The sequence below is a fragment of the Argentina anserina genome, chromosome 1 (genome assembly GCF_933775445.1).
Source record: "Argentina anserina chromosome 1, drPotAnse1.1, whole genome shotgun sequence".
Classification (NCBI taxonomy): domain Eukaryota; kingdom Viridiplantae; phylum Streptophyta; class Magnoliopsida; order Rosales; family Rosaceae; genus Argentina; species Argentina anserina.
In genome coordinates, this window is record NC_065872.1 from 13,139,839 (window position 1) to 13,158,105 (window position 18,267).

Below are 18,267 nucleotides of genomic sequence, written 5' to 3' on the forward strand. Positions count from 1 at the left end.
TGTAATTGTGATTTATACGAATGGTTCATGTTGAACATATTCGGTTTGTTCAATGATTTAGTGATGTTTCATCACCTTAGCGATTATCAAATTAGATAGAATTTTACATGAGTGATCTATATAGTATGTTTGAAGATATGTACGGTGGAGATGTGGAAATGCGATAGAAAAGTGAGTCAAATAACAAAATTCACTCTATATTTTCAAAGTTTCACTATGGATAAAATATTATACACATATATAGGGTTATGCTATTAACACACCCCCTTAATGATGAGGGTCAATCATAAAACAAATTTAAAAAGTAAATTTATAAATTCAATTAAATTCTAGTAGTATAATAATATAAATCATGTGTGAATAGTAATTCAGGTCGTGTGTGCATATATATATATATATATATATATATTGTGTTAGAGCATCTCCAACAGATTATGTATTTTATAGAAAAAAGAAGATTTGGAGAAAAAAAGTTCATTTTTCACTCCAACAGCTTTTCCATTCCATTCTCCAAAATAGAGAAATGAATGAAAGAGAATAATTGATTCTCCAAATTTGCAACATTTGCCAAAAATTTGCATAACCAAATATTAAATGCTTGCACTTTTTTCCGACAACTCAAACTTAGATTACAACCAATAAAAAATCTGCAATAAATATTTTAAGTCAACAATATGAAATTATGAAATATATTATTATTATGATAAATAAGAAAATTTAATATTTAATTATAGTACTAAATGTAAAAATCTGCAAAATAAAGAAGTTGTTGGAGTTGGAGCATAAATGTTTTTGAGATTTTGAAGTTTGCTTCTCCATTTTAGAAAAAATATGGAGAAACTGTTGGAGATGCTCTTAATAATCATACTTTGTAGCTATATTTTCCACATCACGATGCATTTTCCAAACCTTAATGATCATTACGATGATAAAGCATATACCATACCCTATACCTATACAATATATATGACATTTTGTACAAGCTTTTCTTCACTATAGTTGTCTCATCAGTTTCTCGATATGTACATGTATATATTATATTACACTCAATTATTACATCTTATATATTTTAGTTAGAAGGTATTGGAGCATTTGGAGCATTGGGCAAAGATGCAAGTGACAGACATGGTTGTGCAGGCAGAGTTGCAATGATGCAAGACAAGGTGTGAAAGCAAAGTGTGAATAATACGAAACATATTATTCAAGCTACATTTAATTGTTGAGTTGTGGTTATTGCTCAGTGGTATTTGAAATTAATTTCAACATTAATTGTTGATTGAATACTTCTCATGTTCTACATTAATGGTTGATTGAAGACTTCTCATGTTCTGCATTAATGGTTAATTGAAGACTTCTCAAGTTCTGCATTAATTTTTGATTGAAGACTTCTCATGTTCTGCATTAATTGTTGATTGAAGACTTCTCTCGTTCTGCATTAATTACTGATTGAAGACTTCACATTTGTTTAGCTTGTTAAATAGACATAAATGTTGCTCTTCGATGTTAAAGGAAAAATAGTTTATTTCGAACTAGTTTTATTCTCTTTGTTCTTATGTCTTCATTCTTCAACATAGTATCAAAGCAAGTTGCATCGCCTGTCTCTTTTACTCTGCATCTTGGATCAGAGCAGGCTTCCTCACAGGACCTGTTTCTGCAATCCTGCTTCCGCAAAACTTCATCTTCATCTTCCTTCTTCATTAATTCATAATGGCTGGAGGAAGTAACTCTATTTCCATCTATCTTACTCATTCTCGATAAGAAAATAGATTCAAATTAGAGTCATTATTTAATTTCTTCTTCTTTCATTTTGAAGAGAAATCAAGTTCGAGGTCATACCTCAAATCATTTCCGATAAGGAGTAGATCCAAGTCGGTCTCATTATCTGATTTCTTCTTCTATCATTGGGAGAGAAATCTATTGAGAGTTCTTCCATATAAGACTCCTCATTTGTTCATTGTCATTTCATGATTTCCTCTTTTCAATTTGAAGAGAAATCAAGTTCTGATATTTCCATCCCATTCTATTTTGGAGGAGATATCGTTTTAGAGTTCATAACTCCTCATTTCATTTCTCTTTGACCAATTTATTATTTCTTCTTTCATTTTTTATAGACTAGTTGTCCATGGTCAAGATCCGATTTCTTCATCTTTCATTTGGAGGAGATATTTGTTTAGAGGTTTTGTTTTAACCTCATCATTTCCGATGTTGGACTATCATAATTTTTTTTAGAAATGAAAAAACAACATAGGAAAAGGATAAAGACTGAAAACTCTAAAATGTAATGAACAAAGATACAAATGTTCAGGCTTCAGAATTAGTTAAAACACATTTTGACGTCATCAAGATTTCAGGATAAAATTCGATCGAAAAGCCTAAGTGTTGAAGAATGGAGAAGTCTTTAATCAACAATTAATGCAAAACGAATGTGAAGTCTATACTGGTTATTGCTTAGTTTTATTTTATTTTATTTTTATATATGTTGGTTCCAATCAGATTTGTTTCCTTCCAGTAAGAAGGCCGGGGTCATATCCCGATTTGGCTTCAGGGGGAGCAATTTTGAGCAATCAACCATTTGAGCAACAATTGCTCTGTTTTTTCTGGAATGACCTTGCTGCACTAAAATTGAAACTGGGATTGACTCTGACCTTCGAATTCAGTTATGTAAAAATGTATGGAAACTAGACACAAAGCTTTCCGGACATATGTGGCTCATGCTCTCCGGTTGTTGGAGCAGAAAATAGTAGTCATCCAAAATAGACTGACAAAGCTGCTATAATTTGTTTCACTTATTCACATCCACCCTCCAATAGAAATAGAAAGGGTGTTGACAAAAGATAATGTTCTCGAGGATGAGGAGTACATCTATACCAACTCTCTTCCTTCATTACATATATACAGTAATAATTAGGATATTTTGTTAATTACTTCAGATTAGCGCGCAAGCAATACCGGGTAGTACAACTTTCAAGACTTTTGTACAGAAATAGTTTACTGGATGTCCTTTATCTGAACTGGTTTATTTCAGGCAATCAGGCTCCAACTCCCTCAAACTCTCACTTCTTATATACGTACGTAAGCTAGAGATCGACCTTGAGCCTTGATGTTCAAAGGTCTTAAGATCGTTTTACTTCTTTTCCGATTTTACTACAAATTTGGTAAAACTCAAGTACATGATTAATTGAAAATGCATGCCAAGAGCCCGTAATTTTTAAGTTGATGATAAAAAAAACTATTGTCAATTGGTTTTAAATCGTTTGCTATATATTACTATATCATAGAAACATTTGTTACCAGATCGATCATTTACCCAATTTTTAAATTTTGAGTGATGTTATCATCTTCTCGGAAATTCTTAGATGAGATTTTGATTAAGACCATCATTTTATATTAATATATATTGTCCTCTTTCGAGTTATATGCCCAATATTTTGATTAAGATCTTTTAATTTTTTTGGTCAAGAGATCGATCATATCTATCTACTTGCATTTCAAAGAGTTGTTAATTAACTCTGATGGCACAAATTATCTGCATCTGACCCATCTTGAAGTTAGAGTAGCAGCTGTTACTTTGACCATAAAATTATATGAGGCTAATTGAAATTATAAGTTAAGGGTTAATTATCTTAATCAAATCTTTCGACATACTTTTCGGTTGGTGATATTAAGAGACTAATAATGTCATGTCTGTCGTCCAATCTGGGTTCATATGACCTGGCCTCGATCAATGTGACAATGACTACAATTTATTTCGAATAAAAATGAAAGTCATATATGAGTTAGACATTGAAGATTTTATTACAAAGAGGCTAAGTGAGGGAGAGACATGGGAACATGACTACCATCTGGGAATCGCTATACAAAGCTAAATTATTCATGGCCTTCTTGGGGACCATGGTGAGCTTTTTTCTTTGAAAAAATATCCTGTCTTACTGTACTGATTAACCATATTATTCTGTACATTAATATATCAAATCAAAATATTCTTTCCAATACTTCTTGTCTTCTTGAAGTTATCTTCCGAGTGCTATCCATGTGTCTCAAGACTCAAGAGACTCAACCAATTCAATATTGAATCTGTGGGTGCAGGACAGAAATGATGATGACCGATGCTAGATTGCTATGTTTTATAGTTGTGAATAACAGAATAGTTTTTCTTCTACTATATTTGCCATTTGAGCTAAAACAGAGTGGAATCAAACAAATTGCTATATGACTGAGAAAGTGGTAAATATTGACAAAAAAAGAAAAGAAAAGAGAAAGTGGTAAATATCAAACTAGGTAGTGATATATATATTTTTTGGTGGAAAACGCATTTGCAATTTGAGGTGAAACACAACTTTACGCACTCATTGTATACTTACTTCATCTAAATTATGCAAGGAACTATGTATCTAACAGTTGGTATACAACGTTTGTTCACATAACAAACCACAAGGATGTTGTTACATTTTTGTGCAAAGGGTCACATCGTACATCACCTAATACTACATGAACCACACGAAGCAAACTGCTTCCAACCGCATGAAACAGACATGCACGTGCTTCTATTTTGGTGAAAATTGGACGAGAACTAAAGAAAACTGGCAATTTCTTCTTTCTTGTGGAAATTGGACAAAAACAAGAGAAAAATGTGGTAGTGTTTCCTAATATTTCTAAGTTCTAACCAGCAGACATAAAATGTTATGTATCCTTAAAAACAAAGATGTACCCGAGAACAGTTTCATCAGCTTCTCATTTTTTCTTATTCTTACTCTATGTTTTGGGCATCTTTTTGAAAAGAGTGTAGTAGAAACAAACCAAATTTTGACGAGCTAAATAGTTTTCACCAAAAGATGCAAACAGTTCGAAAAAAAAAACGCCTACACAACTATCCCAGACTACCACTTTCTAACCCTTGTTTAACTGACCAATATAGTCTAGACAAAACTATGGCAAGGCAGACTGCAAATAGAATATGCAATTGATCCCAAGCAGTCTACGGAAGTAGATAAAAATGGATCGATACAAGGAGAAGTATCCAAAAATGAATCATAAAGATAAGCTGGTGTGCTGGAACAAGGAAGTGGGTGAAGAAAATATGCTCGTCCTTTTTAGCAATTATGTCAAGTGTGCAAAACTGCAAAACATGAGCCACAAAGAAAAGGACCACTGCACAATTGGTGTTCATACAAAAACCCTTGTAAAAAAGGCAACTTTACAACCCAATTCCCTCTAATCAACAAAAATGACCATAAGAAACTAGTAAGGAACACTCCTTTTGGTTGCTCAAAGACCAAGGTAAGAGATATCAAGTTAGATGTTCCGAACTTTACAACTATCTTCACCAACTGATACTGAAGTACAGGACATATATGGACATATATACGGTGAGAGAATCTTATTGCTTTTCATTATACAGTTAATTACATATGAGCTTGACATTACATAAGTGAAGAAGAGATCTAAATGATACAGGATTATACAACAATTATGCACATCCCACCAGGCCAAATTTTGATGGGGACCAGACAGTGGCAGTCTCAGCTACTGTTACAAGAATCTCTACACGAGCTAATACGAAACCTTACAGAGTCTTCAACCGGAAAACTGACGACACATCTTCAATAACCTACATATGGGGACTACTGCAACAAAATGAAAATAGTACACCTGACCTAATTGAGGTTCAGACTCTAATTCCTGTGTTCAGACGCAAAAATATTTGGCCCAAAAGAGTTCGTCTTCTCAAGATTCATCACAAGCCTGTAAGTTAGAGGTGCTGGATCGTATTGTTGATAAAACAACAACATTCTGTGATTTCGATATCCAAATTTTCTTCAAGGATTGGAAGGTTGATATGTGAGCTGGATCTCCCTTCAAACATGCGACAGATGCAATCAAAATTTGACAATAGAGTCATTCAGTTTTTGTAATTTTGTCCAATATCCACTACAAATCACAAGACCGATAACAATGAGAATTTTAGTCATCTATCATTTAACTTATCAAAGTTCTGAATGTGAAGATGAAAGATTACATTTTAGGATCAGGAGCCTTTGAAAAATTTATGAAGGAATAAAAAAAACATATGTAGAAGTTATAATGCCCTCATGATGCAACATACAATATTTAAGGAATGAGTGATTGTTCCTACGATGTCTTTGTAAAGATATTCAAGATATAAGAAAACATTTGGTACTAAACTGCAATTACTTATCATTTGCAAGTAAAGCCCACATGGGGCATGTTCATGATGTTCAGATAGTAATTAAAGATTTTACCTTCAGAAGTTAGAATTGCACAAGTAGTGCATTCAGTATTTCATCTTTTCTAGGATCTGGTCCAAAATGACCAAGGTAAATTGAGGCAACTACGTTCTATTGAAGCCAGTTCGACTTACTATTTACACGTGTTAATCCTAAAACTTCTTGGGAGCTTCTAATTCTCTCATTTTTCTCAGAGCATGTGCATGTGCCACTTTGTTTAAATTACAGCTCAACTGAACAAAACCTACCAAGTGTTGATGATGATCCCTAGACCCTGACAAATTACTTGATCATTTCCCTCTACACTGCTTCCACAAACCTTCAAGTAGTGTATCTCATATTCAAACACTAAGAGTTTTTCAGTATAAATTTTCACAACCAAACCCTGCTTCTCAAAAACTAGGATGAGTACCAGAAGCATAAATTACAAAATAGAATAAGCTTACCAATTGATCATGCAGTCCCTGTTATCAACCGCTCCCGTTCATCAAACTTTTTGACCTTTATGATGCCTATAAGAACTTGAACGCCAAAAAATGCACAAGAGATATATGCTGCAACAGCAGGCACCTGAAAAGATATAGACAACCAGAAAGCATTAATAAAACTAGCATCCTGGTGTCACAAATTATAATAAAAATCAAAGGTAAATTTGGTAGCTTACTCGAATGGAATTGATATACAAGATTGTTGCAAGGTTGATCAGGCTTCCAGCAGCAACAGCCTGCAAATCAGTCAACTCAATTATTGAATCAAGTAGATAATGCCCCATTATCAATCCTACAGGAATTATACAATCCCAAAGATGTACAGTGAAAAAGTACTGGTTTCAGAAGTTTGAACATTTTCCTAATGTCACCTAATGACATTGAATTCTTATCTAGACCATATATATTTTCAGTCTTGTTAAATAACCTGCTGACACCGGTGTACAAATAACTATTTCAGAATTTCTTTAGCTAATTACAGATTGAAAGTCTTAACTGAATCAGTTAAATCTATAAGCATGTCTATTATTGAGGACAGTTGTTCTCAACCCCCTAAGCTGGGCACCACATAATATCAAACCTCGTACACTATGATTACTACAATATTTTAAGCTGTTTCAACTAGTTGACTGATCAAAATAACTTAATTGCGCAGTTCTTATCATAAGCAAATTTCTGATATAACCATTGAGATGGCAGATAGCAAAGAGACTAAAATCATGTGTAGTTGACATTCTGACCTCCCAAATGACTGCACTCATTCTGCATTTCTCTCTCTACCAATGTGCTTTGTCTTTCTTTCTTTCTTTCTAAAGTTAATATAATATAACAGTGTTACTGCTTAAAATTCGTATACCCTGTGTTGCTCCTATCATCCTCTTATCCAGAAATCCATAAGACAATATGACAACATCTATAAATCACTGAAATGCACAAATTCAGTGCTTGAAAACATGAGAGCCATATATGCATCTAACAAACACTCTATGTTTGATGGAATCTTGTACAGAAAAGAACATATGAATGATAAGTTTAGTTTACGCACTTAAACAACTACGGGAAAGATAAGTATTACACAAAATTGCACTAGTTAAATAGCCAGCTGAACTCACATTTCCAACAGTCTTCTGGACAGTAGCAACTCGCTGGAATGCCCTCTCAGATTCCAAAGTCCGAACCCTAAGCTTCAGATCACCTTGCTCCTATAAATTTAATAGAGACATCAGTCTAGAATCTACCATGAAAAAGCTGTCAGAAAATATTTAAAACAGTCACATTAATGGCTCAATAGAAAAATTATCAATGAGTACCAATCTTTGGATAATTTCAGCAAGCTTTTCGACTCTGTCTGCTTGTCTAAATAAGTTATAAAATGCCTGTGTTTGCCTGTCCCATCGCTTTTTGATATCCTGTAAATAGGATAGACGGTAAGTTTAGGAGCTTGCATTAAAAGATTGTTAACATAACATTATAGGACAGAGGGTGCTTGTTTTGCCTTCCAAACAACTTCAACTCCAGCTTCACGAAATTTTAGTAATTCCAGTGCATACCTACAAGAAATAGTTGGGCAAGATTTGTTAAAGAAAAGAGATACAGTGAAACTTGCCAAATATCAGGAAGTTTTGATGGACAAAATTTTATTAAACTCACGGTTTGGCAATCTCAGTGATATCAAATCGAGGATCGAGACCCTTCCCAATTCCATCCAGCACTGTAGAGGGTGAAAAGAAACAACTTGAGTTAAGAGTGCATTGGTATATAAATTAACTGAACATTGATCATCATTAAAATGATTTAAAATTCAAGTTCACCAAAAGTTGGACTACATTCATAACAACAGCATCCTTTAAAATCTAATTTTATTCAAGGAGAATATAAACCATTTAGTTAATTAAACCCATTGGCCGGGGAGATAATGAATGTTCTGCTCAGCAGTGCATGAAATCAATCACGTGTGTATCTAACTATCTATATATGTAAGCATATGATTGATATGTACATCAAAAGTTATTTCACTACCTACATGGATACATTACATTACTGATGTCAAATGCACACACACACACACACACACATTTTGCTAATAAAATACTTGTTTGACATCATGTTTCTATTCTATTACCTGAAAATGCTCTTACAACAAACGTGAATGTCGCAGGAAATCTGAAGGGTTGGTCTGCTGCTATGGCTAATAAATCCTCCCCTGTCAAAAGATTGAAAATTATGAGTAGCAATAATCAATATTTGGTGGGCATGTGTACAACAACTTAAGGATTCATCGTTGTAAATGCAAATGATGAGTAGCAATAATCAATGTTGGGTGGATTATGTACATTCAAGTTCATATACCCAGACTCAAAGTGCAAAGTCAGTATATTATAAGTCATACTTACATACAAGCAAATATGGTTATACATACTGATGAAACCAGTCTCTTAACAGTTGATGATCCTGCAAACTTGCCTAAGACCATCTCACGTTTGACATGGCATGCTTGAAGCCGTTTAAAAAAAATAGCTACAAGCGGACTAGATATTATTTTTACAAATTAATCACGATGCTGGAGACTTAAAGACTTGCAATTCAATACAAGTATCACCTTTCAGGCATGACTCAAGTCATAATCTATGAAATGATGTTGACAGAGAAAAGAAGAGTAAAGAAAAACTCAAGCCCCCCAACCATCCATCAAAAAGCTAGTTGCTAAAATTTATAAACAAAGTCAAAGTATACAAGACCTAAGATTTGAACCAGATGAATTACCAATTGCAGCCAGCCTTTCCTTCTTTTTCATTATCTTTTCCTCCTTGCTCAGTGGCTTTTTGAATCCAAGTTCTTTTGTTGCCATTTCTCTCTCTTTTCTCTGTGCAGCAAGACGCTCTTCGAAACTGTAAAAGTTAAGTAGTCAGAAGAAGCTCCAACAAAGTGAGTCAAGTTTAAACCAGTCATTGTAAAGAAAGTATGAATGATCTAATATCTTGCTTTTAAACCAACAGTGAGCATGCTGTTATTGTAGAATTTTCATCAACACCCAGGCATATTGATGTTAATCAATGTCATTCATATCAAAACCATAGAAAATTAGCAGATATAATGCAGAATATCATTTGCGACTAATGCCAATAGATGCACAATATGCTCAAGTAGACTCCAAACTGGAAGAATCAGCCTTCTATTGCACTCTAAAAACTCAAATATCACAATTTTTACAAAATTTCTTCTCCATTAATTTTATAAAATTTTAGTAGGAAGTACGGAGTACTGTGAAAAGATGATACTAATAAAATGGAGTGGATAAGGCAATATTAACGACTACTTTATGTATTAACAAAAGAGGGGAACATATCATAAATTCTAATTTTATATTTCTTATTTATTTAATGCACCTCCTAAGGAAGAACTGTGCTGTTCGTCTGACAGCTGTCATATCTCCAGTAGGCACAAGAACACCCATTTGAATCATTGCCTGAAGGACCTGCAACATTATAAACAGTTCCACCATAAGTTAATTAAAACAACCAGCAGACACATTGAAAAAATTAAAGTGCTGCCAACTTAACCATCTTAGGCTTCCATGAGTTCCATCCATCAAAATGTCAAAGTACAAAGAGTGATAATACATATATAAAAACCTTATCTGGATCCTTCTCATACACTCCATAGAATGTTTCCAGCAAACCTTCTCTTATGTTTGGACTGATACTGCAAGATATTAAAATGAAAATTATATTAATATTATATTAAAATAAGAAATATAAGTTAATGGTTAATAGCAGATTGTCTTTAGCATGGACATTGGAGGAATTACCTTCCCATCATTCCAAAATCATAAAAGATCAATCGACCACCATTGACATCATCAACAGCAATATTTCCAGGATGCTGCAAGAAGAGTAAGAGATAGTTGTGGTTATACACTGGTAGCAGACCATAATATCCATGAGGGATCACATGCATAAAAGCAAGTCCAACTTTTATACCCATGTGGGAGTATACATGTATTAAAGCAAGTCATCTTTCTAAGACTTTTTTTTCTTATTATCATACAAGGTCCCAGAGATTGCATATTGAACTACACCAAAATGGAATGATAGATCAGTATATTCTTCCTCTTCTACAAGTACTACTACTACTACTGCTGCTGCTTATGGCATTGGCAACGCTAATAGCAACAAAACTACCCCGTACATGCTTTAATTGTTCACAACTAAAATTGCATGGTACTTGGTGTCTGAAACAATCTAGAAATTCATTCCTAGCGAAGTTTATACAGAAGGTAAACCGTATAATATTGGCATTGCACATGTTGCCAACTACGGCTATTGTGTACTTGCATTATGCATCTATGTAATGCTATTGTATATGACAGTAAGCTCAATTCCAAAGTTAACCATTAAATCATTTACAATGTCATCATATTATTCTATCATGAATATCCCGAACATGTTTTGGGAGCAAAAGTAGAATGTAATGAATATTTATAAAAAAAAAACGGAAAGCAAAAGACTTACAGGATCAGCATGGAAAAACCCATGAGACAGAATTTGTTCCAAGTATGATTCAACAGCGTACCGTCCCAGCCTGAGGAAAAACAGATTGATTATCAGAGGCATCTAATTAAGAATAAGATGACACATATCAGATTACTTCCAGAGAGGATAAGGAAGTGAATTATATTGGACCTCTGCCGATCAACTCCCAATTGATCCAAAGCTTGTATCTTGTTTATTTTGATCCCAGGGACATATTCCATAGTCAGAACCTATTTGCGATACCGCAGGGAATTAATAAAACCAATAATAGTCAACATAAAATTTCCCTCAGTTCAGTAGTAATTAGTGCTGAATCTTACCTGTGGTGTGGTGTATTCCCGTATTATCGTTGGCACTTTCACATAGTCCATTTCCTTGAAGTTACTTGCAAATAGTTCAGCATTATCAGCTTCCTTTGTGTAATCGATCTCCTGAGAAACTTCAGACATTAGCTTTTTTGCTAGGTTAAGTGCATCACATAAATCTAAGACCAAAGCTTTGGACAATAAGTTTGAATATCCACACACAACAAATGAGCAAGAAATATCTAACATTTTGAGGTTTTTTTTGTGTACGACCACACTAAAATAAAGTAAAAACAAAATCAAAAATATCACAATAGTGTCCAGAATCTAGTCATGACAACACTGTACATCTCATACAAAGTAAACATTGCACCATGTACCAGAAAACAAGCCTCTAAAGATCCCCAAAATCAGCAGCAAATAAAGCTATCAATTCCAACCACACTTCTCTTTTTGTCATATCCTGTTGCTTTCCAAAAAATTATAGCTTTGCTATCTAATTACCCAAAAAAAGCCACCATACCGCATTTCTACAAAACGTTGCCTTGAGCACAACCCTTTAAAGCAATTCTTTATGCAACTAATAAGGGTAAACAGGACTTCAATCTTCCACCTATTCGCATCTTTCCAGCCAAGTACAGTTGGAAATAGAAATGCAATTGATTGATATCTCCAGCTTCAGTTTAACACTTGATATACCAAGGAGAAAGGTACACGTTGGCTCTCCCCTATTAGATAATATCAAAAATATTCGGCCTCAAATAAGAAACTATCTAAACAAGACCAACTTTTATCCTTAACTGTTACCATATATATCAAAAGTTTAGTAACATTTCAACGGCTGATGTATAGCCATATACAACTAATGATACAATCAACATTCAACTGCCTTGTGTTGACTCTTTGGACTTTGAATATCTATATTGGAGTCTTTTATAGTTCTGTATAAAATTAAGCTTTATTCACATGATCTAGGTTTTAAAGATTATTTCAAAGCCTTCCTGCATCCTTCATAAATCACGTAAATAGCCTTCAGCTTAAACTCAAGACCATTGGCAACTTACTTTATAAAGCATGGACCTCCTTATTCCTTATCGGGATAGGAATTTTATCCAAAAAAAAAAGAGGAAAAAATAACTAGCTATTGCCCATACATGCATATACAAGGGGTACTGGATAATGTGACCTTCACCGGCACCAAGTATTAAAAGCATGAAACTCACGTGAATTTTGGCTCATCATCCAGTTCCAAAAGGCAATGAAGAATATAGTACCTCATATAAGACATTAGCACACTCATCATAGATAGCAACCCAATCCCTCTTGGCACCATCTGACTTGGGGTCAATTTTCTGTAGATATTCTGCAATTACCTGAAAAAAAAAAGACAAACGTGGTGATATTTCTTATAACTGTAATAGACAGAAACGCCAAGAAGCTAAAACATGTACAGCAAGGTAAAACACGGACCCACACAGAAAACATAAACATTATATCTATACAGTTTTTATTCTAATATACTAAAGTAAAGTATTACACAATTAACATCAACGGGGAAATTCACAACTTGGCTGCAGAAAGCCCATCAAAAAAATTTAAACATGAAAATATATCACAACCTAAGTCTCACCCCAAGCATTACTCATAATTTTAGCTCAGGCGTCATGGGATGCATGGAGTGCGGGCTGATCTTAGGGCCAAGTGTATTTTAAGAAAATAAAGCTAATTGCGGAGTGAAAGTAATATAAATAGTAAGCCAATATGAAATCTGACCCTCAGATTCTTAAGATCAATATTGAAAAGATCCTTGAGTCCAGGCCTCTGTACTTTAATAACAACTTCTTTCCCTTTCAACCTTGCACGGTGAACCTGACCTGCAAAAAGTATCATATAGTATTCTGATTAATTCATTGCATACCGATATGATCCTTATAGGTCTCGGAAACTGCAAAAATGAAGACAAGAGTACCAAGACTAGCAGCAGCTATTGGTTCAAAGTCAAATCGATCAAAGATATCATTCACAGGAGCTCCAAGCTCTTCTTTGATGATTGATACAGCTGTTTCTGATGGAAAAGGAGGAACTTGGTCCTGAAAGTAATTGTGATTCAGTCGTCAATTAAGAATCACCCAGTTGATAAGATTGATGCATGCTTGTACAGTCAAAATTAATCAATATGGGTAACAAGGAGTGTGACAATAAAAAGAACAGTATCTAAAACGTAAGGTTTTATGCTCAACAAATTTCTGTCAATATTTAAGAACGTTACTTAGAAAGTTACAGATTCAGAATGTGATAAAAGCCTAGAATTATACAGTTGCAATGATATAATATGCAATCCCAAAGAAATTGAATTTAAGTCCAACCTGAAGTTCAGATAACTGATCAACATATTCTTGAGCAAGGATGTCAACCCTTGTGGAGAACTGCTGGCCAATTTTGATGAATGTTGGACCCAATCTCAGAATATTCTCCTTAAGCCACTTGGCAAGGGCCTTACGCCTTAAGGTTTTCTTTTCCTCTGTCATTCCCCCTGAACAATTACACCATTTAATTAGATAGAAGCACCAAACCCTACACGCCTCACTTCAGCTACCTTCATGGATGCCTAGCTACAAGTCCTAGATTTTAAATAACAATCAACACTTGCCAAAAGAAGAAGTTGTCATCAACCATTTCTTTTATTATTACGTGGCATTGCTTTCATCCCAGCCTATACCATTTTTGGTTACTGTGTTAGTTTTCTTCTAAATGGGGACACTCACAGAGAACTACCAGGGGGCAATGCAATGGGCGCATAGACACTGCCATGGTAGTGAACTAGTGATGGTGTATCAGGTTGTTGTTTTTTTTTTGTCATTTAAGATAACTTCACAAAGATTGATCTACAGTGTACTTTGCTATCCTATACTTTCCAAACTGATGTAATTACCTTCCCATTGATACAACTAAAATAAAGGGATAACTCAATTGCAAAAACACTTTGGTATCTGACTCCCTCCAAAAGCATTACTAGTATTGAACAAACTAAGAAGAGCATGATCAGGAATCAACTGGCTCCGAAAAAAATTAAGCCTCTTGCTTTGAAAAATGTCCTGATGTTCCCTCTAAAAAATTGAGCCAACCTATTATTTGTACCATACATGGAACTTAAGCCTTTCAACTCATGCCACAACCCAAGAACTTCTGTTTTACAATCTACTGCCAATATAGAGAGGAAATACTTTCTTTGAAACATTTTCTTACAATTCTGTTCTTACTCATAATTATTAAATGATGGAGAATTAACATACTTCACTATTGGAAGGACTAACCTCGATAAGCAATTTTTTTAGTATTCCACCAAGCCTTGACAAGGAAAGATAGAACAAATCCCCATATTTCCAAGGTCCTCTGGATGGTTGAGTAAGTTTTGAACCTACTCCAACGGCCACCAGGTGCAACAGAAACCTGCAGAAACCATAAAATACATTAATTCGCAAGCACAATCACATACTATAACTTAAACATCCTCATACAGCAACCTAAAAGATTAGAACAGTAGGTCGTACAGCATTACCCGGCCTCTTTGCACACAGCTATACTCCATCCACATTTGCAATAGGCTTATTTATACTAATTATCATTCAGGCAAAACTTGGACATCCTAAGACAATTTAATAGTATACTAAATTTTTAGAAAGCCTTGAGCCAAGTTTCATTTCAGGTTACCTAATGAAGCCACTCAAGCAATAATGGAAACCCCCTAAACTCAAATCACCACGATTTTCCTAATCTTCACTTTTTATCTTAATTAAACAGCACATTGACAATGCATTGCATTCGGTGCAAAAAGTAGCCAACTACAAATTAGACTTGCAGACCACAAGTTCAAATCCAACTTGGATGCTCCTTGTACAAACTAATAAATTTAGAGCTCAAATCTCTCAAAAATCCAACCTAATTCCCACTGAATGCATCATACCTCGACTTTAGGCAGCTCGCTTTTCTTAAACCACGCATCCTCCTTCCCAATCTCCTCAATCTTCCTCTGCCTCCCTTCCTCCTCCGACTTCAAAACCTCCACCTCCTCCACAACCGCCGCCGCCCCATTCCCGTTCACATACTTCACCAAGCTCCCATTCTCACTCTCCACCACCCTCACACTTCCATTAGTATACTTCCTCGCCGCTCCATTAACTCCGTTCACTTTCTTGATCAGCTCCGCCTCCCTCTCCTCCACCACAACTCCGTCCTCTATCGCCGCTCTGATTCGCGATCGGAGGCCAAACCTCTGGTATCTCGAAATCGAATATCTAGAGAGAGAAAGCCGCCGTCTCCGAGTCGTCTGCGGCGAGAGGAAGGTGAGCTCCAGTAACGGTAGTGAGCACGACGCCATTGCAATCAAGGTTCCGCGAGCTTCGATCAAACCCTAATCGTCAATTTTCATGGCAGAGAGATAGAGAGAGAAAGAGATTGGGAAAACAGATGAAGGGAGTGAAGAAGAAGAAGAAGAAGACAGAGAGAGAGGTCTGTTGTGGAGTGAGGACTGGAAATGAGGAAAATTTAGATTATTTAGATTTTTTTGTGAAGAAAAAAATGGAAATAAAGAGAGGGAGGGAAATGGGTGGAGGTGGGGACGACACGTGGCAATTAGATGGATGAGTGAGGAGTGTTGTGATTGGTTGTTTCAAACTCCCGCGGCCTGTTCTCGGCCACCAAGGCGATTCCGTTGGACCCTTTTAGGCTGACGTGTGAGCCTCAGAAATGCTCTCGGCCTCCAAGTTTTTTCTAGGACTACGTGATTTTGGAAAATTCTATAATGCATGCTATACTTAATCGACTTATTTTTTTTGTAGAATACTGCTGTCTTGGAAAATAAACAACTGAGTTCTTAATCAAGTAGAATAAACACATATGAAAAATCTAAATATTGATATGTAAAGATAAAAAAATCTAAGTAAAATTAATATATATTTTACGATAGATTTTAGGGCACCAGATAAAGCTTATTTATTCAATGTAAATACAAATATAAAACTCAGAGCATTCCTCTTAAGTAAACAGTTACAGCTGTTTAACTACTCATAATTAAAATACAAACTTACTTCAAACATGTACTCCACACCGAATTTATACAGCAGAATGATATTTTACACAATTATTAAGCATACTCACACTCAAGCTATCTATCTCTTGTATTCTCAGAATGCTTAGTAGAACGACACTCTCATATTCTGAAACTTATGCTACAGTCTTCTGATTTCTCTCCCTCCCATCTCAACGAAGTTCTTCCTCATTATATAGAGCTCAGACTCTAGGCATCAAACCGAACTTGCTTTTGAAAATGGACGACAAAGAATCTTCTCCTTTTTAAAAGCTGGTTGTCCTTATGTGTCGGCAAACTATTTCACAAAAGCATAAAGAGACGTTTTTATTGTTTGGATGTGTCGACAACTTCATGTTCCTTGTTTGGATGCGTCTGCAGCTCACGTTCCTTATTTGGATGCGTCGGCAGCTCATGTTCCTTATTTGGATGCGTCGGTAACTCACTTTTCCATCATGTTTATGATATTGTAATATTCTTCATCTGCACAGTCATAATCTGCCAAAGAATCTTGGCCTTCATGGTCACTTTCTTACTCTATGTCAGTCATAGGGAAAATGATAAGGAATCATGTATCATTTTTCTTTATCTACCTTTTTTAGCCATGTAGTTGTATCTGAAGTTCCATCTATTTCATTTCTCATGATGACAGAGAAGAAATCACATGCATCTGGTGGAGGATGATTGTAGCATGTGACTATGATTTTTTCTCCACTGGCTAAAAGACTGGACTCATAATCCCTTCGAACCATGTTTTTGATGCACATTATGGCCATAGCTTTCATCCATGGAATGCTATTGTTGGGATTGCCATTTTTCCCTGAACCTTTTGAACTCTTGATCGGACCCTAAATAATTCTCACATAATGATATGGAGAAATGTAACATCTGCGTCCATCCCCTACTTCCCATTCCGAAGGGGTAGAAATGAATTTTAGTCTCAAGATGCATCCATCTGGACGAATGTTCTTTACTGCCTGAGTTATGATTTCTGAAAAACCCTCTAGGTCCTCGTTTGACTTAGTCCAAAGATTATGCACAAATCCATTCTCCATGAGCCATAGTTTCTGCTTCTAAGGGTGTTCAGTTTGAACATTTACAAGATATCTCCCATAATATGGGCCAGAAACTATTTCTAAAGTTGAAGGAAGCATTTTACCGTCTCCGATTTTATAGTGAAATTCCCACCAAGCTAATTCCTTTAGGGCTGAAATAGGAACTCGCGCGCTTTCAGGACATTCCACATACTTAATCATTGCACCTCATTCCTTTGAATTTCCTTTTTTTTTTCTTTTGCATGGACTCCATACAATTCCTCTGTCAAGTCATTGAGACTTTTCAATAGATGTTCTTCTTCTTCCTCATATAAAGCATGTAGAACATTATTCATAACTATCTTATGCTTGAAAGCCAATAGCTTTTCCATTTTGAATACTGGTTCTTTGAATATCTTCAAAGGATAGCCATGAACATTTTTCTTACCAGTGACTTCAACCATTTTCCCCCCAAAAGGGGTCATTATGCTTTTTGGCAAAGCAGCAGCCTTCAACGGACTTGATAAGCTTTTACCGTTTGCCGTTTGAGACGGGCTAGCCGGTCTTTTACCCTGAG

The 18,267-nt window shown here is 35.2% G+C and overlaps 1 protein-coding gene across 1 annotated transcript; it reads right to left on the reverse strand.

Annotated features, from left to right (window-relative positions):
* Nucleotides 1-5,321: 5,321 nt before the first annotated feature.
* Nucleotides 5,322-16,088, reverse strand: LOC126795503 (protein ACTIVITY OF BC1 COMPLEX KINASE 8, chloroplastic). The gene is made up of 21 exons (XM_050522335.1): nt 15,535-16,088; nt 14,885-15,020; nt 13,937-14,103; nt 13,540-13,660; nt 13,344-13,444; nt 12,845-12,943; nt 11,586-11,696; nt 11,416-11,495; nt 11,245-11,314; nt 10,542-10,615; nt 10,366-10,435; nt 10,120-10,208; nt 9,497-9,621; nt 8,856-8,936; nt 8,384-8,444; nt 8,229-8,283; nt 8,044-8,142; nt 7,846-7,935; nt 6,910-6,969; nt 6,692-6,815; nt 5,322-5,853 (listed from the first exon to the last, which is right to left on the reverse strand). The coding sequence occupies exons 1-20, from the start codon at nt 15,946-15,948 to the stop codon at nt 6,699-6,701; spliced, it is 2,220 nt and encodes a 739-aa protein (XP_050378292.1). The 5' UTR covers nt 15,949-16,088; the 3' UTR covers nt 5,322-5,853; nt 6,692-6,698.
* Between the last annotated feature and the right edge of the window lie 2,179 nt (nt 16,089-18,267).

Coding starts and splice junctions, on each gene's coding strand:
- LOC126795503 (XM_050522335.1), bottom strand. CDS start 15,948: ATGGCGTCGTGCTCACTACCGTTACTGGAGCTCACCTTCCTCTCGCCG. Junction 11,697..12,844: donor GTGCTAATGTCTTATATGAG/GTACTATATTCT, acceptor GAAGTTTCTCAG/GAGATCGATTACACAAAGGA. Junction 6,970..7,845: donor TCCAGAAGACTGTTGGAAAT/GTGAGTTCAGCT, acceptor ACTGATTTGCAG/GCTGTTGCTGCTGGAAGCCT.